The sequence below is a fragment of the Lissotriton vulgaris genome, chromosome 2_1, assembly GCF_964263255.1.
Source record: "Lissotriton vulgaris chromosome 2_1, aLisVul1.2, whole genome shotgun sequence".
Taxonomy (NCBI): domain Eukaryota; kingdom Metazoa; phylum Chordata; class Amphibia; order Caudata; family Salamandridae; genus Lissotriton; species Lissotriton vulgaris.
In genome coordinates this window covers 1,017,069,509-1,017,095,885 of record NC_141687.1, presented here as the reverse complement: position 1 = coordinate 1,017,095,885, position 26,377 = coordinate 1,017,069,509, and the positions used below count along the sequence as shown (strand labels likewise).

The 26,377-nt window shown below is 43.1% G+C and overlaps 1 protein-coding gene across 5 annotated transcripts in view; it reads right to left on the bottom strand.

The window, feature by feature from the left end:
* SLC4A10 (solute carrier family 4 member 10) overlaps positions 1–26,377 on the bottom strand; it is a 1,035,540-nt gene that overhangs the window by 782,794 nt on the left and 226,369 nt on the right. The window contains exon 1 of one of the 5 annotated variants that reach the window (XM_086956616.1): positions 10,061–10,317. The exons of the other annotated variants lie outside the window; for them this stretch is intronic. Within the exon in view, the coding sequence (XP_086812742.1) occupies positions 10,061–10,105 (45 nt within the window). The 5' untranslated portion in view covers positions 10,106–10,317. Of the gene's footprint in view, positions 1–10,060; positions 10,318–26,377 lie in introns of those variants that run through there. 5 annotated transcript variants of the gene reach the window in all.

Sequence of the window (26,377 nt, the reverse complement as noted above, 5' to 3'; positions counted from 1 at the left end):
CTTTCACTGTACAAAATGTTAGGTGGATGGCCTCTATTGGTTTGTGGAGGCCATAACGCAAATGTGTTCAATTGTCTTGTTTTTCAGGAACAAACTATTGATCTCAAACCCTCACAGTAATCTCCTAGGGTATTTGCATCAATATTTTGTATTTCCTTTCCCTCACCACCAGGTTTTACCTGGCAGAGATAGGCAGGAAAAACGACATTACATTGTCCACCATAAATATGGAGGGTGGTGAAATGTCCTTACTTCCACATCCCCCACTCCATTGAGGAAGTATTCCAACAATTGAGCCAACAGGGGATGTTTTGACAAAATACTTGTGAAAAGTGGGCAGGGTTTAGCAAGCAGTGTACTCTGTCCCATTTTACACTATTCACCAAACTATAAAGAAAGCCCCTAATGTCTCAGAGATCAGGTCATGCCTTCAGCAGCAGGGCAGTACTTATTGTGTAGTGTCCACAGGTCCAGGAGTGTGCTGAAGAGCGGGTGTGAGAGTCCTAGCTTTTCATCTGGTGCCAGCTTAGAACTTGAAGAAACATCTGGAGTTTCCCCCCACAGAGGTGTCAGGAACTTCCTGCCTCCCTGCCCTGGCTCCACTGGGTCTGGACTAACAAATGTCTAGTGTGAGGTTCAAAGGAGGCAGTTTCCTTGAAGTGTACATGTGGTAGGTGACAGCCCCACCCCTCCCATTAAGCCAAGATGAACAATCCAGACAGCATCCAGCCTGCCTAATATGTGGCTGTCTCGGAGGAAAGCACAAAGGCTAACTCCCAACTACACCTAGTTATGTGACCCAGGAAACAGGCTGAAAGCACCATAAGATTAAGACAAGAAAATGGCAACTTTCTTAAATAAATTCTAATTTGCCATTAAAGATAGTTTTGAGTTGCAATTCCTTATACACTAAACATGATATTTCTAACTGCTCCCAAACAAACATTATCACTTACTAAACGTAAGTTTCTGATAACCTAATGTTACCCCATAAAAGAGGTAGGCCACACAGCAGTAAAATCCATATTTAAGGATTTTTTCACTACCAGGATATGTAAAACTTAAAAATACATATCCAACTTTTTAAATCCACTTACCCCTAGCCTGTGGGCTATGTAGGGCCTACCCAAGGGGTGCCTTATCAAGGTTTAGGCCTGGCACAATGTTTATTTTGTCAGGTCAAAATGGCAATTTAAAATTGATCTACAGGCTCCAATGGTAGACTAAAGACATGTTTTACAAGGCTACTGAAGTAGGTGTCACAATAAGTGCTGTAGCTACACTGGTAGCATTTAATTTAAGTCCCTTGGTACAGAACCACTTTACTAGGGATTTGTGAGCAAATTAAATGTTCTGATTGGGTGTAAGCCCATTCTACAATGTTTAAAGGCGAAAGCACAAACATTTTATCACTGGTTAACAATGGTAAAGTGTACAGAGTCCTAAAGCGAACAAAAACGAATTCAGGGAAGAGGAGTAGTGAAGGAAAATCATTTGGGGTGACCCGACAGAGAGGGCCAAGTCCATCAGTAACCCAAGATTCATTTATCTATTTCAAATTATTTTGAATGTTTGTAGACATTTACATTTCTGAAGGTAAATAGATTGTATATGGTTTATATTTTGGGTAGAAGCAAGCAAAACGTAAATGAAAGCACTTTAAATATTTTCACTACTGGGGCAATTAGATGGGTTTTATAGAAGGTTTATCTTCCCACATCAATTTACCTCTTACTTTATCTCTTCATTATTAAATTGTCCAGCATTTGCCACCAAGATGGGAACCCCTTAATCAACTTCCCAGGTGTGACCTTGACTTGATGTTGCTTTCTATTCATCCAGCAAACAAATTTTAAGGAGTTCTGTGATAGTAGCTTGTTTATCCACGAATTGAGTGCAATTACTTTTTTGCAAATAGTGAATGCACTACTGTCACTATGTTGTTACAATCTCCATCAGAGTAGTTAATTTAATGGCAGTGACACTACATTGTTAGCCAAAGGCTGGAGCAACTTCATTGGTTTTTCTATTTTGGTAAAGCCTCAGCAGGAGCATCTAATTTATGGCACATTCTTTAAAACAGGTTATAGCTATCATGATTAACTCATTTGGCATGTTTGTCAGAATTGACATGTATCTAAACCCCCATCATGTATGTTGCCATATAAAAATGATATGCTATTGCCAGTCTTTCAATAATAGTGTTGGCTTACTGCTCAGTCTTCTTTCTTCCCTTTACTAGCCTCCATTGTACCCAGGCACTCATGTTTTTCATGCTCTCACCAATCACAGGAATATTTAAAAAACAAGTTATACCTCATAATATGGTAAATCAAGTTGAGATACAGAAATGCCTCAAACATTATCTCCTGCCTTATACATTTATATTAATAGCCAGACAGCACAACAGCTGTTACACTCTATAAATTGAATCCTTGCACCAACTTCGTGCCACACATGCAGCCTGTTTGGCATTTCAACCATCTAGTTGCCCATCAGATCTTAATGTTCTGGTCATGCCCTAGCCTAGCTATCTCTGCCCCTCAGCGCTCCTATAAAATATTTTTCACTATAGTATGAAAAGTATTAAACCAACAGAAGCCATTTTTGCTTTGTATTTCCATAAAACAGCATAGTTTAGAAACACTCAAGTATGGCATTCTTGATGGAAATCAGCTCAAATAGAATCAGCAAATTAGAGCGAGTTTCTGAGACTATTTGGAAAAAATCACCATGATGTTTGAACCCCAAAGAATTAGGAGAGCTTTTAAAAATTAAATAGAAGGGTGAAAAGGGTGATTAAGATTAAAAAGTTTTTTCGCTAAAAGACCAAGGGTCATCATTACTTCCAGGACCAATACAGGGAACGCGTAGAACAACCAGAGGTGCCAGCAGCACTCCTATCACTCGACGCCCATATGGCGTTCAATAGTATCGAATGGCCGTAATTCTTTGCAGTCCTGGCTAAACTTGGCTTTCGTCCAAATTTTCGGGCATGGTTTGGGCTTCTCTATTCAGTGCCGATGGCACGAGTCAGGGTTAACGGCACACTGGCTAGGGTCTTCGAACTACAATGGGGAACTCGGCAGGGCTGCCTGCTCGCCAATACTTTTTGCACTGGCACTCAAACCGCTGGCCTCGTGGGTGCGAGGGGATCCAGTGGTTAGGGGCATCAACAAAGGAGGGGGATGGGAGGAGTGTATCTCCCTCTATGGGGACAAAATCCTGCTCTATGCCCACAGACCCCGACAGACATTCCATAGACTCATTCACATTATACAATCTTTCGGGGTGTACTCTGGGTATCGCATAAACTGAGACAAGTCCCTGGTGTTTTCCCTGGCGGGTGAGCCACCCGCTTTGACATCCACATGCAGGGAATTGGTGCACAAGGAAACTTTCAAATACCTGGACATTTGGATCACCAAGTCGGAGGTGGAATTTATGCATTGAAATGTAAATCCACAACTGGATAGAGTGAAGTTTTACGTGGCCAACTGGCGACCCCCGCCAGTATCCCTTATGGGGAGAGCAGTTCTGTTAAAGATGATGGCATTCCCGCGCCTGCTATATGCATTACAGAACACCCCTTATCTGATCCCGGAGACCTTCTTTTGTGCAATCGAGGCAAAGCAACGCCCGCTGTAATGGGGAGGGGGCAGTCCGAGAATTGCCCTATGAAAACTACATCAATGGGGTATATGAGGTAGGTCTGGCTGTGCCTGATATCAGAAAATACTACTGGGCAATCAACTTATTAATGTTAATGGGTGGGTATTCTCTATGACCGAGGAGCCAGCCTATGGGGTTGACAGAATGGCTTTGGGAAAGGGTGATTATCTCTCTGTGCTCTATTCGAAAAGGAAGTGTACTAAGACCCTCCCAATTCACACTCAGACCATGGTTGCAGCATGGCATACCTTCCTGCACAAAAAGAATCCTGAGAGGCATTTTCCTCTTTTTATGCGTGCTGCAGAGCGCACCTAAACAGTTTTAAAAATTTTCAATCAATTTGGCAGTGCTAACATCAAACTTGGAAACTGTCTCCTGTGTGAGATTAAGGTAAAATAAAATATGAGATTAAACATATCTCTAAATAAAACAACAAGGAAAGTGTAGAAATCCAAATGTTATGCAAGCAGAAGTTATTTATCTCATAAGCAGTGATAAAGTTGCTAGGATGAGCTGCAGCAAACACTGTCCTTCTTTCAAGAAAAGAAGAGCAAATCTATCAAACTTTCAACTTTATAACTGGGTGATACATCTGAGAGGTATCCCAACCCTATGAACAAAACTGAGAGAGCAGTAAGTAGTTTAAATCGTACTCCAGTTAGTAGTGCACCAAAAAGTTCAACATCATGTATGTTACATACGAACATGTACTCATGTACTAAGAAAACTCTTCAAAACCTTATTGATCCAGGAAACATTCGTTTGTGACTTACCCCATCTCAAAGGAGTGATTATCAGTTAAACTGTATTTTACTAGATTTTTAGGGGTTGAAGGGCGGGAACCTAGGGCCATATTATCAAGAAAGGGCGATACATTATCGCCGCTTTTATTGGCAGGAAACTGCCGCTAAAGCGGCGATAATGGGCTTGATAATATGCCCTTGTGAATTCCCATAGAAGCCCAGGTGCTGGTGTTAACCTGGTCTTCTATGGGAATTCACAAGGGAATAATATCAAGCCCATTATCGCCGCTTCAGCAGAAGTTTCCTTCCGATAAAAGCGGTGATAATGTAGCGCCCTTTCTCGATAATATGGCCCCAAGTGCTTAGCAAATGATCGAGTCAATAGACAAAAAACTGAGCCCAGATGAGGACAAAATCAACTAAATGCATAGCAGAAAATGTACGTAATATTTGTGTATAGCCCCATCAACTCAGAATGTGTAGGTCATTTTCCTTTCTTTCTCCACAGCCATACCATGAAGATATAAACATTACAAATTAGTATTACAGTTTTGTGTTTAGTGTTCGAAATTCTGTGCTGATGCATTAACAAGTGCTCCACACACTGCTTCTTCGATGCATATTGGGTGCAGCGTCAGAATCCAGCAACATGCAATCCATCACAAGCAGGAATGTCTAATAAATGCCAGGAAACATAATGTACTCCCAGGGACTAATACAGCAACATGCGGGAAGCAAATGCCAACAGATTAGGCAGGTTTTGAGGCCAATGAAAGGTATATTGAGACTGTTTTAAAACCAATCAAGCTTAGGAATATGCCAGCCTTTCCTATTATGAAGCATGTAAGCTGGATAAGCAGATGAGGGAAACATTGAAATTACAGTGGGTTTCAGTATGCAGAATACGCTGGACAGCTCCGGGTCAATTAAAGTGAAACCGGAGCCGGGGCCACTGAACTGACCTACATTCGGCGAAATATGTGCTGTCCTCTCTTGCTGTTAGTGAAGCGTTCAATTCTGCTTTTACTGATGGATGCTAATTCATCCCTAGGATTGCCACCATTCGCTAAGAAAAATGCAGGTCAATTGAGTATGTTTTGGGGGGTCTGGAAGGACCAGGAAATTATGCTACAATGAAAGTTTGTCTAAAATCTTCTGTGTTTCTTTGTAACAGGGGAACAGGTCTACATCTGTTTGCTTTAAAGTGTTTAGGAATTCCACAGACAGTATTAATATTCTTTGAAAGTGTTTTCACCTTGAATTTTTTTGCTTTCAGTTTTACATTTCAAAGGGGAAAATATACCGGATAAAAAAAAAGATCCTGTTATTTTTACCTGTCTTAACATGAAGATATTAGCCAGGACAGCAAACTACTTTATCTTGAGAACTAACACATTTCACAGTATTTTTTAAAATATTACATAGATTGTTATTTTCTTTGGCACTGGTGTATTAATATTACCCATTGGTCGGTGTTAGTTCCGCTCTAATGCACTGGAGTGGAAGTAACATAATTAGAGCTGCATATTCAATGATACTCAAACCAAAGCTGGGAGGGGGAGCACATGCGGCTCTCCTCCTGACCTTCACATGCGGCCCTGCGGAACTTCACATGCAGTCCTCATCTGAAGGACTGTACTGAACTGCTGTTTACTCGAGACAGCACTAACATTCAGAAAGATATTAAATAAATGGGTAAGCTTTTATTTACACGTCAATCGAAGTAAAAGAGAAGAAGCAAATAAGGTGCCCTGCATCGCTTAATTTGATGAACACACTATTTTTAAAGACATTTTCAAACAAATGTGGAAAATTCTAATGCAATTTCTTCAGAATTCAAAAAGGTGTATTTTATTAACATGCAGAAATGTTTCACCACAGTACATCAGAATATATAAGTGCATTTTGTTTTTAATGATAGTTAAAAAAAATTTATATAGAAATATTCATGCCTAATACAACCCAGATAGCAATGTCAATAGTGAACTAAGTTGTCACATGATATCCTCTGGGTGCAATAAGTTGTTAGTACCCATGTACAAAATTGAGGTTTATTAAATCAAACAAAAAAAAGGTTTTGTACAGCATCTATCAGGAACTTGTGTGTTGCAAGGTTCTCTTATATCGCATAATGAAGAAAAAGGAGGCAATATTAAATTGGAAATTTGCTTAGGATCACACAATTTAGTCAAGTGGGAAAGCCAAGGTTGATACTACATTTTTGATTTCACATTGTGTAATTCTATTTCATTCCAGTGCAATAATCAAGTTACTTCTGTTTTGCACTTGACTCTCTCAAGGCTTACTCCAAGGTGTGGTTAAGGGATAGAGATTCAGAGACAAGATAACAGCCGCAACCTGTGGAGGGAGTTCCATGAGGTGAAAAGGCGGGGCGGGGGAGGGGCAGGGTGGGGGGTACTAAACACCGGAATTTGGATAATTGGAGGTAAGTAAACAATTAAATAAGTAAAACAAATTTTGTTGTGCACCCTGCATCGCAAAATGCAATGCAGCCCGTGCTACGAAATTTTCTTTTACTTATTTAATTGTTTACTTACCTTCAATTATCCATATTCTGGTGTTTAGTACCCCTCGCCCCGCCTTTTTGCCCCACGGAACTCCCTCCACGGGCCACGGCTGCAACATAATACAGTTTTGTCAAATCTACGACTTACTAGAGACTAGGGACTTCAGTCAGAGGACAGTATGTAATCTAACACTCAATGAATCACTGACCACAACATGATTTCCTTCCATTACAACCTCCTAAACCCCCCTCCCGCAAAACCCCACTCCCACCCTGCTGGCATCAATGCGGCCCTTGAGCACACTGCAGACCATGCGTTGTGTCCCTGTGAAAATGCTAGTGAACCCATGCTGTAGCTGTAAGAGCCAAGACTGACCTTGGCATACATAGGACCATTGATTATTTTGCTATTGACATTTACGTGTTTCTTAGTAAACAAAGTTCAATGCTTTTTTTCTGGACACAGGCGCTAGGAAACGCATTTTTCAGATACTCGCGTTCAGCCAAAACCAATATAGCTAATTCACGATGTGTCACTGTTTGCCAAATTAAAATAAATTATTAAAACTTTAGCAAGGCCTTCATTTATCCAAATAGTATTTCAAAGGCGGAAGATGCGGAAGATGACTGACAGTATTTCAAAGGCAATGGATAGTAAAAATAAAGAATGTTTTAAGAACTTCGTAAGATAATGTATTGAATATATTTTGTGGTAAAATCAAATCACACCAGCCGGATGCCAATGTCAGGTCAATGGCTAATAGCGCTTTATTTGAGTGCTAAATAACAGCAGAAAACAACACCTTCTGGGATATTGAGGACTTTGAAGTCATCCTGAGAAGTTCTGAATAACTAAAGTCACTGATGCATATGTGGCGAGTCACTTCTCTGACTTCATTCATACAATTTGAGTCTTAAAGTTGAGTCTTAAAGTTCCAGTTTAACATGTGCTCCAATGCAAGCCCAGTAAACACTGAGGGGCATATCATCAAACCCTGGAGATAAAATTATCGCCGCTTTAGCGTCGGTTTTCAGACGCAAAGTGGCAATAATTTTTTTTGCCTAATCAGCAAGATCACGCTATCGCATGCATTCTTGCAATATCACCCTTTCCCCCAACGCCCATATTTGCATCTCTAATGAGATGCAAAGTGGGCGTTCCTGCCCCGACATAACTGGAGAAATGTCTATTTCTCCAATTATCAATGGGCACGCTAACCTGCAGAGCGACAAGCAAAGTAGCGATAACCTCTGTTATCGCTACTTTCCTTACCCCTGCTTCAAAACTAACTTAGCCATGATATCCTATGTAAGTTGGATATCATGGCTAAGTATGCTTTGCCCTATCAGCAAGCTTTCACCAAACCTTGTGCGATTATCGCTGTATTTCTAGCGATAATGGCACAATTGTCATGTTGTGCTCTGAATTTTATCGCTTTGGAGATAAGCGTTGCTGATAAAACTCAGAGTTGGCCGGTGATAATTATCCTTGCGCTAAGAGCGCTGAGCGATAATTATCGCTTGGCCTTGATGATATGCACCTCAGTTACTGAATGCCTTATGGCAATGCTATAACTCCAGAGTGGGTGATAATAGTTGTGTTGACATTGCCGGGAACCAATAGTTTCAATGCCATAAGGCTAATTGCCATAGTATGCAATCTAGTTAATGGACTGTTCGTCATTTTGTGAGTGCTACTCATTTCATCAAGTGTATTGTTAAACGTCTGAGGGCCTGATTTAGAATACTTGTCTGATGAGCACATTGTTACAAGCAAGTCAGATATACAACCACCTTATTACGAATGCATTAGGATCTAATCAGGGCTTCTGGAATTATGTGTTTGAGCGTCTACGGTGTTCATCGCTTAACTATGGATTTGCCACATTTTCCACATAATCCATCATCTGCTGCATAATCTACAGATTTAACAAAAAAAGTGTTTATAGCTCAAACAGTTCAGAATTTACTAAAACGCAGCGGCACATGTTGCCATGTAGTGAAAGGCCTTTTGTAAAAGTTAATGAGTCTCCTTTATGTTGCTTATTGCTGAATTTGTATATTTAATGAGGTGCAACCAATGGCCAGTCAGTGTTACCAAGCGTTAACATTTCTAAATAACGAGGTAATACTATTACAAAATGTGATGCATTACGCCACATAATTTGCTTTTTCTTGCCGTATAATTTACTCACACTTGATGCATAATATGGCCCCACCCTGCCTCATAATTTCAAAGGCCATCGATATAATGCAATGTTACTACGTTGGGCTGTTTATGTTTCTGGCGGACTATCCATCGGGCAAATTCTAAATAATGCTTAAATTTAAAAAAAGAAACATACTTAAGCTAGAATGGCGTGAAAATCCTAATTTCAACCTCATTCATGTACAACATTCATTGCGATGTTATTCCTTTTCATGTATAGAGAATATTTGATTACACTGGACGTTTAGTGTCCCTTTCTTATACTTTCCACTGTGTTGGCAATGTTCGCATAATCTGTGCAGTAACCTTTTCACAGCAAAACGGCACAGCAAAGTTCATTTTTCTACCTATGAACAAATATTTAACGCAAGAGCTAACCTAGCACCATGAACATTAAACCTGGCTAGGTTGTTCCTATATAGAAGTCCTGAATTCGTTTAAAGAAAGACTATAATAAAACAAATAATTTGCCACTGTTCAAATAAGAGAGTAACGAATGCCGATAGGAACTAAAAGAGAAAATGTAACACCTGAAAAAAGGTCCACTTAGAGCCCTTCTTGACATGTTTAATAAGAATATGTGTTTCTTTAAAAAACAAAAACATTGAATATGCAATCCTCAGTGTACTTTTACGATTCTAATTGTAGACCTACATATTTTCTATCACAGCTAGGCATCTTGACAAAACGTAGACGTCTCTCATAATAAATGATCTGTTCACTTTTGCCAAAAAAAAACACAAAACACCCCATAAATAAAGATATCAGAAATAGTCACGCCTGTGGTGTCACTAGGATTGTTGTCACTGGCTCAGATTATACTTAAAAGCTTAAAGACATGCACATACGGACAGACAGATTAATAAACAAAGCCAGAGTTAGATACAGTACAATGCCCCGGACGTTTACCTGGTTGACGAAGTGATGGAATAGCTCGCTGGTTTCAATGGGCATGACCCTTCTCTTCCCACAAACCACACGGGGTTGGATTTTTTTTGCGAAAATAAATACACCTTAAAGGCAAGTATCTCTCCGCATCTTCCGGTCTGTTAAACACATCAGTCCAGGCCTGTCCATCAGGGGCTTTTGAAATCGACGTCAAAATGTTTTAATGTTAGTAAAATAAACGTAAGCTCTTTGCAGTGGTACAAAATCCACATGCTGGCACAGCTTCCATGCTGGAGCAGCACTAATGCTGCCGGGAGATGCTAAGCTCACTGCTTAAAGTGGCTCTGCCTCATCCGTGCACAAAGCAGCTGAATCCTCCAGCCCTCTGCTTCTGGCACAGCAAAATCTATCGCTGCCTCTATGGATTTTTCTTTAATCTCTGGCCAGCAAAGGGGGGAGGGGTGGATCGGATACAGAATCAGTCACGTGACAACAGCCTCCAAACAACAAAATAAATGAATTGCAAATAAACTGATGCACATTAGCATATTCACACATCAAATATGATCAGATGTGACGAGATAAGGATTTTATATCAAAGAGCATCTGATATGGCTGATCAAAAAAAATCTACTTGAACGCAGTTGCTGCAAAGCGGCGGCGGGAATTTAGGTCTTGACGGGCCGCGTCCAGACCTGGTTCTTCACCTACCCTGACCCTGGATCAGCCCACACAGCCCCTGTTTCAGTGATAGGATACCCACCCAGGTGAGTTGTGCCCAGACCTCCTTGGCCTGGGACCCGCGCTCTCTCCCCACAGCTCCGCCTGGCCGTCTACGCCCTCTACTGAGGTGAGCAGGGTTCTAGACCGCTCTCGACCCACTCTCTGTGTCTGCCCTGGCTCCTTGCCTTGGTGCTTGGTTTCTTTTTCTGTTGGAGTCTATTGCCCTTCTTTTCATTTTTTGCTCTCATTTTAACTCTCTTTCTCTTTTTGTGCCATCTCTCCTCTTGCGCTCCTCACTGCCCCTCCCATTTGCTGCTTCCCCCCTTTCCCACCTCCCAGCTGCGCTTTCCCCAACTCCACACTCCGGGGCACACTCTCCTACAGACCCCCGGGTGCCCGAGCCCTCTTTGCCGACACCATCGCTGACACCATCACCGACTTCATCGCCCCCCCTCCACAGAATATACTCTCATCGGAGACCTCAACTTCCACCTAGACAACCCGAGCAACCCCAACACCACCACCCTCCTGTACAACCTCGCCAACATCGGACTAAAGCAGCTAGTCACCTCACCGACCCCCAAGGCAGGACACACCCTTGACTCCATCTTCGCAGGAAGAAACAACATTCATTTCAGCCACACCACGCAACCCGCCAGGACTGGCCACCACTGCGTTCAATTCCACATCGCAAACCCATACTGCCCCACCCCGCTCCATGCCCGAAATGAAAAAACTGGAGCAGAGCAAACGAGGAACATCTCAAGTCCTTCCTCAACCGCAACCCCCCCCCCCCCCCCCCCCCGGCCACAACCGACGCCAACCTCGCAGCCAACCAATTTCACACGTGGATCTCCAACCGACCAAACAAACTCGCCCCACTACACACCGCTACCAGATACAGACACAGCAAAACAACTTGGTTCACCACCGACCTCCAAGAAGGCAGACACACCTGCAGACGCCACGAGAAGAACTGGAGAAATAGTAAGACACCCGAAAACCACTCCACCTACAAAAACACCATAAAAGAGTTCCACCAACGCATCAGAGCCACCAAAAGTACCTTCTTCCACAACAAAATCCTTGCCAGCAACTCCAAAGAACTCTTCAAGGTCATCCAGGAATTCAATTCTCCAAGCCCCCCAAGCAAAGCCACGGACATCACCCCTTCCCAGGACTTCTGCGAGAAGCTTAGATCCTACTTCCACCTGAAGATCAAGAACCTCTACGACAATGACCAGACTTCCGACCCAGCAATCATCGCGTCCTGACAGCACCAGACAGCACACCATCTCTTCCCGGACCCAGGTCACAACCGAAGAGACCACCTTGACCATAAAGGGCATCCACTCAGGGGCTCCGACCCCTGCCCACCTCACATCTATCTCAAGGCAGAATTAAGTCACACCATCAACACCACCTTCAAGACCGGCACCTTCCCCGATGACTGGAAGCAGGCAGAAGTCAGACCCCTGCTCAAGAAACCACAGACCTCAAGAACTACTGGCCCATCTTGCTACTCCCCTTCACGGCAAAAGTCACTGAAAAAACAGTCAAAGCATTGCTCGCCAAGTTCCTCCAAGACAACGCCATCCTCGACCCTTCTCAATCTGGATTCCACAGCAACCACAGCACTGAGACCGGCCTACTCGACACCATGGATGACAGCCGCACCCTAATCAACCAAGGCTACACCGCAGCCCTCATCCTATTCGACCTATCAGCAGCTTTCAACACCGTCTCCCACCGCATTCTTGCTGCTAGACTCCACCTCGCCGGTATACAAGGAACTGCCCTTGACTGGATCCGCTCGTTCCCCACTGGCAGGAGCCAGAGGATAAGACTGCCACCCTTCCGCTCCAAACCCACAGAAACCAACTGCGGAGTACCCCAGGGATCATTGTTTAGCCCTACTCTCTTCAACATCTACATGGCCCCCCTCGTCACCATCATCATACAACACGACCTCAACATAGTGTCCTACGCCGATGACACCCAACTCATCCTCTACCTCACCAAGGACCCCACCACTATCAGAAGGAAGGAATGCAAGATGTCACCTCCTGGATGAGAAACAGCTGCCTGAAACTCAACTCGGATAAGACAGAAGTCCTCGTCCTCAGAACCAGCAACAGGGAACGACACCTGGTGGCCCACTGCCCTCAGCACCCCTCCCACCTCCGTTGATCCAGGCCAAAAACCTTGGCATTGTAATTAACTCCTCTATCTCCATGAACTGTCAGGTCAATGCAATCACCTCCAGCTGTTTCAACACCCTCCGCATCCTCTGTAAGATTTTTAAATGGATCCCCCCCGAGACTAGGAAAATAGTCATCGATGCCCTCATAACCAGCGGGCTCGACTACGGGAACGCTCTCTATGCTGGCATCAACAAATCTCTACTCCGCAAGCTTCAAACAATACAGAACACCGCCGCCAGACTCATCCTTGGCCTCCCGAGACACGAACACATCAGCCAACACCTACGGATCCTCCACTGGCTCCCCATCGAGAAGAGAATCACCTTTAAATTTCTCACCCACGCCTACACATCCCTCCATATCACCGGACCCCAATACCTCAATGGGAGATTCACCTTCCGCGCACCCAAGAAAAATCTCAGTTCCGCCAACCATGCCCTCGCCAAACCCCATGCATATGCAGAACCAGAACAGGGGGAAGAGCCTTCTCCTATATCACAGCCAAGACCTGGAACGTGCTCTTGATTCAAAACAGACGTGCCGCCTCCCTGAACGCCTTCAGGAAGGCCCTCAAGACATGGCTCGTCGACTGAACAAAGCTGCAGACCCTCCCCCTCAGTGCCTTGAGACCCTCACGGGTGAGGAGCACACTTACAATTCCCTGATTGGTTATATGAATACATATAATATAACACCCATTCGTGGATTTTCAGAATAACCAACATCTGAGGAAATGCAGTTCCATTTACATTCATTGTATACAAATATATTGTATGGTAATATCCAAAATTCTAGCATGCACTTGACTCTTTCAGACCTATGTTGGACATGCCGGAAATTAGGAATTCATTGCACCTGTTTGCAGCAGAAGAAGAATAATATCTAGTCCGTATACTATATGTATATGGCAGTCTGGAACAATGCACCTGATAAACTAAGAAAGGATCCAAACCAACACTCAGATCTCCACAGACCTCCTTTGTCATGAAGAAGATTTAAATTCACATCATATCTCTGTAAAAGTATAAAATATAAAACTGAAAAAATCAAATACATAGGTGGAATGCTTTGGTTAAACTCAGCCACCGGTAAATTGGTCCTGGTCCTTTCTTAAAGCTGCCAAGTGAACCAACTCCTCCCCCCTCCCTCCACCCACTTCCGGGTTTGCCATCCTAGCACCAACTGTCCATCCTAATATATGTAGACTATTGTCTATATGCATCCCTTGTATTTGTTGCGCATCAACCAAATCGATAGGGTCTGTTCGGCCTTTCAATCAAAAACATGAGTGTATTGGACATGCGTGTATTCAAATCCAACGTTGTGTATCTATAAACGCGCACTAATGTTGCAAAGTGAGCCAACTCCGCCCCCTCCCTCCGCTCACTTCCCTGTCTGCCATCCTGACACCAACTGTCCATCCTAATATATGTAGACTATTGTCTCTATGCGTCCTTTCTTAATGTTGCCAAGTGAACCAACTCCTCCCCCCTACATTCACCCACTTCCCGGTCTGACGCGCTAATGTTGCAAAGTGAACCAACTCCTACCCCCTCCCCCCACCCACTTCCCGGTCTGCCATCCTGACATCAACTGTGCATCCTAATATATGTAGACTATTTTCTATATGCATCCCTTGTATTTGTTGCGCAGCAACCAAATGGATAGGGTCTGTTTGGTTTGCGAAGTGAACTAACTCCTCCCCCCCCCCTCCACCCACTTCCCGGTCTGCCATCCTGACACCAACTGTCCATCCTAATATATGTAGACTATTGTCTACATGTGTCCCTTGTATTTGTTGCGCAGCAACGAAATTGATAGGGACTCTTTGGTCTTTTGATTAAAAACACGTGCGTATTGGACACGCACGTATTCGAAACCAAGGTTGTGTATATATTAACATGCGCTAATGTTGCAAAGTGAACCAACTCCTCTCCCCTCCCTTCACCCACTTCCCGGTCTGCCATCCTGACACAACCTGTCCATCCTAATATATGTAGACTATTGTCTCTATGTGTCCTTTCTTAATGTTGCCAAGTGAACCAACTCCTCCCCCCTCCCTCCACCCACTTCCCGGTCTGCCATCCTGACACCAACTGTCCATCCTAATATATGTAGACTATTGTCTCTATGCGTCTATCGTAGTTGTTGCGCAGCAACCCAATCGTTAGCGTCTGTTCCTCCTTTAGATTCAAAACACGTGTGTATTTGACATGCGCGTATTTGAATCCAACTTTGTGTCAACATTTAAAGGCAATCGGTGAAGAAATTTCGGAGATTTGAGATATTTATCAAACGCACATTGACATTTTTATGTGTCTATGCTTTCAATTAAAAACACGCGCATATTCGTCACACGCGTATTCTAATCGAACGATGTGTATATAAAAACACTTGCGTATTCGAATGCAACGCTGTGCCAAAAGTTCAAAGCAATCGGTGAAGAACTTTCGGAGATTTGAGATTTTGAACAAACGAACAGTATTTATACATATATATATATTCACACACAATGAAACATAATTAATGACATTATTCATTTCACATTATATAATGTTTTCAATTAATGCATGCTTGTGAAAATAAAACACACACACACACACACATACCTCTATATGTAGATATATATGTAAGCGTTGGCATTTGAGGTGGTGACATTTACTATTTCCACTCCAGTTCAATTCAATAATAGAATTATAATAATTAATTTAGAAAATTGATTAAATATTACAAATTTAATACCCCAAAATCAAATGTACTTAAAATATATTCTTTTGGTTTGTTTGCTAAGTTTAGGTGCAATTTGGGTCTTAGTTTGTCATCATTTTGTTGGTGTAAAAGACTTCTATTATTAAATTGCAGTGATTAGCTACCTCTGTGACAGGGACATAGCTTAGTGCTAGGCAAACTGTCTGGTTGTTAGCATATTCTACTTAGTGCAGATTGTTGGAGGTGTCTCCATGTGCTTTGATTGAAATGATCGTAACAACCTTGTGTGGCTGTGTAGGGGTAAATCATTAAAATGATTTGAAGCATGGCTAGTTCAAAGTCTATTATTATTTTTTTGTTGGTAGTAGTTATTTGTTTTATGTTTATTATTGTCTAAGAGTTCGTAGCCAGTACTACTTTGTTTATTTGATAGTAGGGTATATGCATAAGGGATATTTGTGTTTTGATATTCACCATGTACTGTTCATATCTGAGTGAATGGTTTGGAACACATTTTGAAGGCCCCATTAATCATCATGATTTGAATTTGGCTTAGTTTTAGTAAGTGATCCGCTGTAGAGAATATGTAGATTTGTTTATAATTGTTTAGGTTGTCATATAAAAGGAAAGATACCTCATTATGTGTCATTGTTAAATGATTGAGTATTCATATGTCTTGGTGTCATCTAGTGGCAGGAGGAATATCTCTGGTGGCTTTTTTAGCTTGTGTAATTAAGCATTTTAAAGTGGTCAATGACAGTAGTTGACATGTGATGTGTTAGGGGACTTTAGGCAGTATATATTTCAGGATGTTGGTTGTGGGTTCCCTAGAGATAGTGCTTGCCTCTCTTATATCCTTTCAATTCCGGCGTTACTTCTTTTTCGGGCACATTTGGGGGGGGGTTGTCTTGATTTATATGAAACATAATTTTCTGTAGTGGCCCACTCATAGCACGCATTAGAATAATATTCGGTACATTTCCAATACACATTTTCTGTGGATTCACTTTCTTAGTAGTAGGTGTAACTCATGTGACTTAGGGGCTAATTACAAGTCTGGCGGTCCATGGACTGCCAGACTCGTGGCGACAAGGAAGCGGTGGTTTTCCAACCGCCCTATTAGAACTAGTGCGGTAGGGATGCCCAGAATCACCGCAACCGTAGTGTAATAGTATAAATAAATACAAATTTTAAGCGTTTATACAATTGTTATTTGCTAATAAAATGATGTAACTAGATCTGATTTGTATACTATATGTATGTTCTTTTTATGTGTTTCATACAGTTTTGCAGCTTTTCCACTGGGGTATTCTAATGTGGAGTGGGTAATTTGTATTCTGTTCGAAGAAAAAAAGCATCAGTTTCATTTTTAACTGTTTATTTGTTGGTAGTTTGTAGAGGTTGAGGTCGTTAGGTTTATTTTTAATCGCTATTGGGGGTGAGTTTATATTTTTTTATCATTTATATACACTTTATATGTTATATCTTTTTGCTGAGTTATTAATAGTTGTTTTTTGCCAAATGAATACTTTTCAAAGCTACAGTGTTTTCTTTTAGGAAGTACAAGTAAAGAGAAAGAAGCTGGAGTGATTTGTTAATAATTTACCTTTTACCTTTTTAAGTTTATTTGCAAGTAAGTTTTAGTTGAAATATAAGTTTTATTTACTTGGTTAGGTAGGTGATGAGATGTATACTTTTCTTCTTTACGGGTCTGGTCAGAGAATTCGGCAGAGTTTCCTCCTCTTGCAGCGTTTGTTGTTTTCAAAATATTTAGGGGCTCATTACCATGGCACTCGGACAAGCATCCAACCAACATTGCAGCAGGAGTGTGAATGCCCGACTAGTAGTCGGCGGTTCTACCCCCGTATTACAATGCGACCTCCAGCACATCGGTCGGATATATGCCTTTTTCAATTGCAGCTTGTGTTATGGCCCAGAACCATGTGGTGCCTGACATGTGGTGAATGGATGTTTGGGGGGGCTGCCACATGTGCCTCTCAGGCCTCATAGCGGAGGCTAAGGGGGAACAGACATCCTGCTAGGGGCCTCACAAAGGTCATTTCCATCTACCTGTACATGGCTGTTGGACCACCATGTGCAGGCTGAGGGAAATGGACATCGTAATCCCTATGGCTGTGCCTGAGCAGGCACCGCCCCTTTTGTAGGAATTACTGTCAATCAATTAATCAATCAATCAGGGAATTGTAAGCGTGCTACTAACCCATGAGGGTCTCAAGGTGTAGAGGGGGATGCGCAGATCCCTTCAGCCGAAGAGGCAGGTCTTGAGATTCTTCCTGAAGGTGTTCCGAGAGGGGGTGCGTCTGATGTCTGCGAGTAGCTCGTTCCAGGTCCTGGCTGCAATGTGAGAGAACGATCTTCCATCTGCTCTGGCTCTATGGATGCGTGGGTTTTCAGCTAGTGCAAGGTTGGCAGATCGGAGGTTTCTTTTGGGTACGTGACAGTTTATTCTGTTGTTAAGGTATTCTGGTCTGTTGTTGTGTAGGCATTTGTAGGCGTGAGTGAGGATTTTGAAGGTCACTCCACGGGGAGCCAGTAGTCTCTGCAGGTGTTGGCTAATGTGTTTGTGCCGGAGGATGCCGAGGTCGTGTCTGGCCACGGTGTTCAGGATTGTCTGGAGGTTGAGGAGTAGGGACTTGTTGATGCCAGCTTAGAGAGCGTTTCCATAGTCCAGTCTGCTGGTGATAAGTGAGTGGGTGACTGTCTTCCTTGACTCCATTTGAAGGTCTTTTGAAGGATGCAGAGGGTGATGAAACAGCTGGAGGTGACGGGGCTAACCTGTCTGTTCATGGCGAGTGATGAGTTGAGTACGAGGCCAAGGTTTTTGGCGTGGCGATGGCGTTGACCTGTCAGTTCATGACGAGTGATGAGTCGAGTACGATGCCAAGGTTTTTGCCATGGTCTGAAGGGGTAGGTGGGCTTCTGAGGGTGGTGAGCCACCAGGTGTTGCCCCATGCTGAAGGGGGGTTTCCAAGGACAAGGACTTTTGTCTTCTCGGCGTTGGGTTTTAGGCAGCTGTTGGCCATCCAGACTGCGACGTCTTGCATTCCTTTCTGGAAGTTGAGATTTGTGGTGGTGGGGTCTCTGGTGAGGGAGAGGATGAGCTGGGTGTCGTCGGCGTAGGATACGATGTTTAGCTTGTGTTGTTAGGCAATGGCTGTGAGGGGGGCCATGTAGATGTTGAAGAGGGTCGGGCTCAGTGATAACCCCTGTGGGAATCTGCAGGTGATTTCCATGGGAGCGGAGAGGAAGGGTGGTAGTCTGATTCTTTGGCTTCTTCCGGGGAGGAGGAGGAACTATCGGATCCAGTCCAGGGCGGTTCCTTGTATGCCAGCATCGTGTAGTCTGTCAACTAGTGTGCGGTGAGAGGCCGTGTCGAAGGCTGCAGACAGGTCAAGGAGGATGAGGGTTGCGTAGTGGCCTCGGTCCAAGAGTGTGCGGATGTCGTCTGTGGTGGCGAGTAGGGCGATCTTGGTTCTGTGGTTTCTTCGGAATCCAGATAGGGATGGGTCAAGAGCGGCTTTCTCTTTGATGAATCGTGTGAGTTCCTTGTTGATTGCTTTCTCTGCCACTTTGGCTGTGAAGGGGAGGAGCAATATGGGCCGGTAGTTCTTGAGGTCAGTGGGGTTGGCCGTGAGCTTCTTGAGCAGGGGCCTGACTTCTGCACGCTTTCAGCTGTCTGGTAAGGTGCCTGTTGTGAAGGTGGTGTTGATGGTTTCTTGCTGTTCAGGTGCGGTTGGTGTCCGCGGCTCTCTGGTAGGTGTGGGGCGGGCAGGGGGTCAGTGGAGGCCCTCGAGTGGATGCCTTTCATGGTTGTGGTGGTATTCTCGGTCGTTATTGGTGTCCAGTCGGAGATGGTGGTCTGGTTGGTATCTCTGGGGGGCTGGAGGCGGGGGCTGGCTGGGCGTCTTGTGGGGGGTCGCAAAGTTGTTGTAGAGTGTTCTGATCGTGAGGTGGAATAAGGTTCCAAGATTGTCGCATAGGTCTTGGGATGGGGTAATGTCTGTGGCCTCGCTGTGTGGGTTGGTGGATTACTGAATGACCCTGAAGAGTTCCTTGGAGTTGCCAACAATTTTGTTATGGATGAAGTTCCTTTAGCTTGCTCTGATTTGGTTGTGGTAGTCCATCATGGTGTCCTTGTAGGTGGAGAAGTTATCGGTTGTGTTGGTGTTCCTCCAGTTCTTCTCCAGGTGTCTACAGGTGCACCTGGCTTCTTGGAGATCGGAAGAGAACCAGACGGTTCTCCTGGGGTGCCATTTCCCGGGGTTGTGTTGTGGGGCAAGCTTGTCTGCGCAGTTGGAGATCTAAGTGAGGAGTCCTCTGGCTGCGGTGTTTGCATTGGCAGCCCAGAAGGTGTTGCCTCGGTGTGGGTGGAGTTCAGTTGCTCGTCGGTAACCTTGCTCCAGTTCCTTCGTGGTGGGCAGGGGGATGGTTTCGGTGCCTTGGGTTTGTCGACGGTGAATTGCACACAGTAGTGATCAGTCCATAGTGGTTGCATTGTGTGTCAGAAGCGAACGCTGTTACCTGCTGCGAAGATGGGGGTCAAGGGTGTACTGCTTTGTGTGTCGGTGTGGTGACGAGTTGGATGAGTCCGATGTTGGTAAAGTTGTCATGGAGGGTGGTGGAGTTGGTGTCGCTGGGATTGTCGAGGCAGCAATGAGTATGTAGTTCATTGATGCGAAGGAGTGAGATGCAATAAAATCGGTGATGGTGTTGGCAAAGGGTGGCCGGGGGCCGGGGGGTCTGTAGACAAGGGTTCCTCGGAGTGTGGTGTTAAGACTGGTCTGGATCTGTAAGTGCAGGTGTTTGGCAGAGGGGAAGATATCGCTGGAGGTGGTGAGGTAGAGGGTGTTCTTGTGGCCGATGGTGAGGCCCCCTCTGGGTAGTTGGGCCTGTCCTTCCTCTGGATCTTGTATGCATCCAGCATGGCGGCGTTGATGTCGGGGGAGGAGACGGCGTTGGTCCAGGTCTCTGTGAAGAAGGCGATGTCGGGCAAGTGAGAGCCGAGTAGGTTCCAGATTTCCATGGCGTCTTTGTGTACGGATCCAGTAGTGGCTCCTGGTGGGAGTGCTACCGGGAGGTGACATGGGGCAGGGGAGGGACAGGGTGGGTGGGTAGTAAACACCGGAATATTGGTGAATGCAGGTAAGTTGACAATTAAATCAATAAAACAAATTTTGTTGCGCCCGCTGCATCGCATTTGGCGATGCAGCGCTTGCAACAGAATACATGTTGTGGTGGCGATAGGGTCTTGCAAATATGCCACTGAGTTTGTAGGAATCACAGTCCCTTCCCTTGCATGGATCTTTTGACAATGCAGAGTGTTCTGAAGGCTGAGCTTCTATTTATAGGTCTGCAGTAGAGTGTATGAAACACTAGTTAGATACATTCTCTTGGATCAGTGCTTAGTAGCAGTCTTGTTGGGGCATTTTAAATCATTTGTAGATAACAAGGAAGAGGGGGCCGCTAGGTACAGGCCATTTATATAGGCTACCCATACCATCACAAGAGTGTGAATGGCCTGTACTTTCTATGGGTATCTTGGGTGTGGGAAGATGTGCCACAGTGCATGCAGTTTTCACAGTCCCCTTCTTGTCTCTTCATTTATATGTGGAATCAGGTTAAGGTTGACTTCCATGTCAATTCTGAGGTTTGTTTCCTCCCTATATGTCACTGATGGTGTCTTGAAGTGAGGTTATTGCAGGCTAATGTTACTCCAGTGTCCACAGGTCATGTTCTAGGTTTTCAAGGAATTGAGTTAATTGTGGTTAATTATTATCCATTTATTAATGAATTCAATAGAGACACTTGTCAAGTCTGAATGTGTATGGGTCTTTAGAGTTTTCTAGTGGCATGATGATCAGTGTGGCAACCGCTTAGTTGTAGAATGTTAGGTAGAATGAATGATGAGATCTGGTAGGGAGGAAGAGTTTAGTTAGTGTTAAACATGAGTGGAGAGATGATTGAGTCTTGTGGGGTGCCACAAGTCAGTTATGTATTAGAAAACATCCAGCATTGCACAATACTATTAGATTTTTGTGACAATTTTTGGAAACATATTCAAACAATTTATGCATTAGTTTCAACGTACAAGTAAATAGAAAACACAGAAGAATTCCTTTTCAAAATATGCCAGGTATGAATAATATACAGACATTAAAACAGAATTATAGCACATTGAATGCATACTGAGTTAAACTCTTTTTTTAAGTCAGCATTTTTGGATTTGGCTTTATTAATTTTAATGACCAATGGAACAGATGCAGAGTTGTCACATCTTAGGGAAATCATAGTTAACCTATGACACAAAATGCATTAATATTGTCTTGGGATGTCTACACCTATGTTCCTGCCTAAGATTTCCATATTGCTTGGTCATCAGCTTAGAAAATGTTTTAGGAGGGTCAAAAGTAAATAATCAAAGCTGCCAAAAAACAATAAAGTAAATACATTCCGTTTATATTGTAAATACAGACATTATTTGTTAAGGAAATATTAAACGACAGCAGAGGCAAGATGCATCAGTAATTACAAGCCGAATAAATGTTCATTCTGGGAAATAAAATTAACCTGTAGATTTTTAAGCAGTCAGAGCCAAAGTGACCAATCGTCTTTTGTGTTTTTTAGGTGGAGAGCTGACATCCATGTTTGAATTCCTGCCATGGTGTTGGAGAGAAGTGTAATGCATGTATCAATAGATTCCCAAAAATCTACAACACAAGGTGAATTTTTAAGGAATAAATGTAAAAATAGTGCTTAAAGGCTTAATGAGCCAACTGGGGACTATCTGGTCACACTAGACTGGGTCAAATCTAAACGTTAAGGCTGACAGCAAGAAGCACGGGTAGAATACAGTTTTGGGTATGTCCCCCTGAAGTTTTACCTTCTCAAAAATGGTGCCAAGAGTCCTGTTCGCTGTGGAAAACTTTGGCGGGAACAAGAAGAGCGTCACTGGAAGTGGTCCATGGGGCACGAAGAGCTGTAGAGTGGTGCATGCGGTAAGCTACAGCCTCACAATCACGAGCAGCAATGCAGCTGTGCAAAGAGATGAACTTGCACTCACTTGCACTGATACTTTGTGCGAGTGACGCGGTTCGGGAGTGAAAGGGCTCATTCATGAATAGCCCAAGAGCTTGATTTCAGGAGCCAAAAACCACTTCCAAGGGCCCAGAACCTGAGAGACTCCTCTTGGGGTCAGGAGCTTGTTGAAAATGGGTCCTGGAGCTGTGGAGAGCCCGTTATAACCCAGAGGCTCAGATCAGGAGGCCAGCATGCTAGTCCTTTGAGCCACTCTGGTGTGCTGGGATCTAGATCGGGGTTGCAGGTCCAGTTCTTCTTCCCCAGGCAAGGAGGGCCGCAGGTCAGCACAGCCAAAAAGCAGTTATTCCATAGCAGCAATCCAGCAGAGTGGGAGTCCTTGTAGCAGCACAGCAGTACTTCTTCCTGGCAGAATTCTTCCCAGTTTCAGTGGTGTACTGTCTTAACATGGTAAGAGACTCAGTACTTATACCCAGTTGTGCCTTTGAAGTGGAGGTGACTTCAAAGAGGGGGATTGAACTGCACAGAGGTCCTCCCTCCCAGCTCTGGCTCCAGACTCACTACAGGGGGTGAAACACTCTGTTTGTGGGGACAGAACACAGCCCATTCAGGTGTAAGTCTCATCTCTTCCTTCCCATACTGCCCAGGATGACCCATCAGGATATGGATTGCGCATCAGTCACACCTAGGTTCCTGCTGTGTGTATCTGTCTAAAGGGACTGCACATAGCCCAGTTGCCACCCACACCAGACTTGTATTGGAGACAGGCTGCATCAACACAGAGCTAGGAGAAGAGAAATGTCATCTCCCTAACAGTAAAGCTGTGCACAATGTATTTTTGTTTTCCTTATGGTGCACTTGTTTAGATTTGTATTCCTTCATGTTCATTTATATTTGATTGATTTTTCAACACTAAGTCCTGATGATGGGCTCGCTGACCCGGTGGCCATCATGAGACTGAAACATTGATAGTGCCTCCTCTTTAACAGTTCTTTTGGCTTTATACTTATGACTTATAATGTGGACGGTGAAGTTAAGAACCTGTTAAAATTAAAAGGAGTCTACGCTTCTCGAAGATTCCCTGGATTTAAGCTATTTAAATATTGGTCATGGATGATCTTGTATGTGAAGGCAACACTATTGATTGATTAATACTCTGTCATTGATTGATTTATTTGGCTCTCTGCAATACATCAATATATTTTTTTGTAAAACAGTATGCTTCTGCTTTCTTGCCTTTGTTTGAATTTATTGATATTACAGTGGGATCGAATGGCCAACACAGAAGAAATCTATAAATAATTCCTCCAAGAACATTGTGCTGTTTCCAATTGACTTACCCAGTTCCCTGGGGTAATATTGGGTTGCTCTGTTTATTTTTAGAATCTTTCTAAAAGTGGCATTTCTAAAATAGTGATGATAGATTCGACTTTGCATGCAGAGTGGATTTATCATTACTATTCCGATGATATGAAACATAACAGAGCTACTCGATAAGGAATTACAGCTTATAATTGTAATAAGGAATTACCAATGTTAACCTACGTGTGGGGGGGGGTAAGCCTCACAATAGTGAAAAACAAATGTTAGTGTTTTTCACTAACAGGACATGCAAAGCTTAACAGTACATTTACTACCATTGCCTATGAGCTACCTAGGGTCTACCTTAGGGGTGAGATATATGTAATAAAAGAGCTTAAGGCTAGGCAAGGAATTTTAAATGCCAAGTCGACATGGCATTGTTTAGTTGTTCAGACAAAATATCAAGTCAGTAATATCGACTAAGACAATTATCGAGTTGTAAATATCGTGACACAGAGATATCGACAGCAAGAATATTGTGAACAACACTATCGATTTGAAGGTAAGTAATATCGATTTTTTAAATATATCATTAATATCGGTTGCAAAAATATAGTTGTGTAAAATTCGATTTTAATTAGTTTTATGTATTTTAGTATATATTTTAAATGTATATGATGTATTTTTTTCTATAAGTATTGTTTATGTTTTTTAATATATGTATTATATTTTTGAGTAGTTTTTAATTTTATTTTAATTAAATTTTGCATTTTTTAGTTCCATAGTGGGTTGTGGGTTTATGAGGAATAGGGTGAAAAGCAATTACATTATAACAAATTAATGATTATTTTTCTTTTATTAATATTTATTTAATTGATATTTTTTAGTGTTAACTGTGCTTTTAGGGGGGTGTGGCTTGCGCATTGTGGAGATGGTGGTGTCTTCGTGATTCTCCCGAGTCGACGTGGGGAAGACAACTCACTGCGACCTTTCCTCTTAACGCACGGACCTCAATCACCAGGATGAGGTGTGCGAACGTCGTGGGACCATAATTGAGAACCTTTTTAGCCTCCTTCATTCCTGTAACGGCAAAAACACACATCGCATGAGTAGTGGTGTAGCTGAAGAAACGCGGCGCCCGCCATTTTGTGAAGCCGCTGACGGAGCTTGCTCCCATGTGGCTTCCTACCTGACACGCCTGCTGTTTCCTCACTGAACATTTCTAATCGTATTTGGGGCATTTAACCTTCATTTTTCAGCACCTTTTCAGTCAATGCTTGCCTCATATTCTCTACACGCTATATTCTGGCCCCGCTTAAACTTGTGCTTATACATTTACTGCATGCACACTATATCGCCGATGGAGCTCATCTCCTGTGCGGTAATTTCCCCAGCAATTTCGTTTGTGCTTCCTAGTAGAGTCTGCTGCCCATTTATATAGGCATTTGCTGTGGCATTTTTTCGATATTTACCTCAGTGACTGTAAAAACATTCTCTCCTGTGATGCAGATATTTATTATATGGTGCTGGTTGCTTTAATGACTCTGTTTGCCTCATGATTTACATGCGCACCTTCTAAGACTATTATAGACACTATTTTTTGCAATACTCTTACGGCTTGCAGCACCAACAACTTCAACCTTCCAACAACAGCTTTATTCATTTGTGAGGAGACTCTAGGCCATTTTACCTGTTGGCTCTCATGCAATATTGACAGAGATTTCTCCTCCCATGGCATATATGTCCTTTCTTGACACTCGTATGCACTATTTATCTGTTGTTGATGCATTTACCGCTTTTTGCGTTATATATCTACTTTGTTATTCAGCTTTTGTAACTTTTATGACTCCCTGAATTGATCATATCGCAATGTTTGCAATTTTCTGTAATTGACACTTTATTGTTTCTTTGCGATTAGTTGGCGTTATGACCTAGAGGGAATCTATTTATCCAAATGTTGAGTGCTTTCTATTCAGGCAGTGCATATTTCACATTTCGATATATACCACATAAACTTTAAAAAAAAAAAAAAATTTAAACCTTTATTTTCAAATCAGTGCACACAGCTATTTAGCCTTACATCCCGGAGGCTAGGCAGCAGATCATTAACCAGAAGTCCAGTGTGCAAGGAGCAAGGTACCAGAACGTATCAAGGTTGTAATTTTCTGTTTTTTATAAAAGGGATAACAAATACAGAAAAGAAAGCACCAGAACTAGTGCCAAGAAATAAGGCAATTAAAACAGTTGTGCAACAGGACCCGATCTAGGAGTCGGCTAGGCTCAATAGCCACAGATACATTAAAAAAACAGTACTAATATATAGAACCATAGGGGGAGGGGAAAC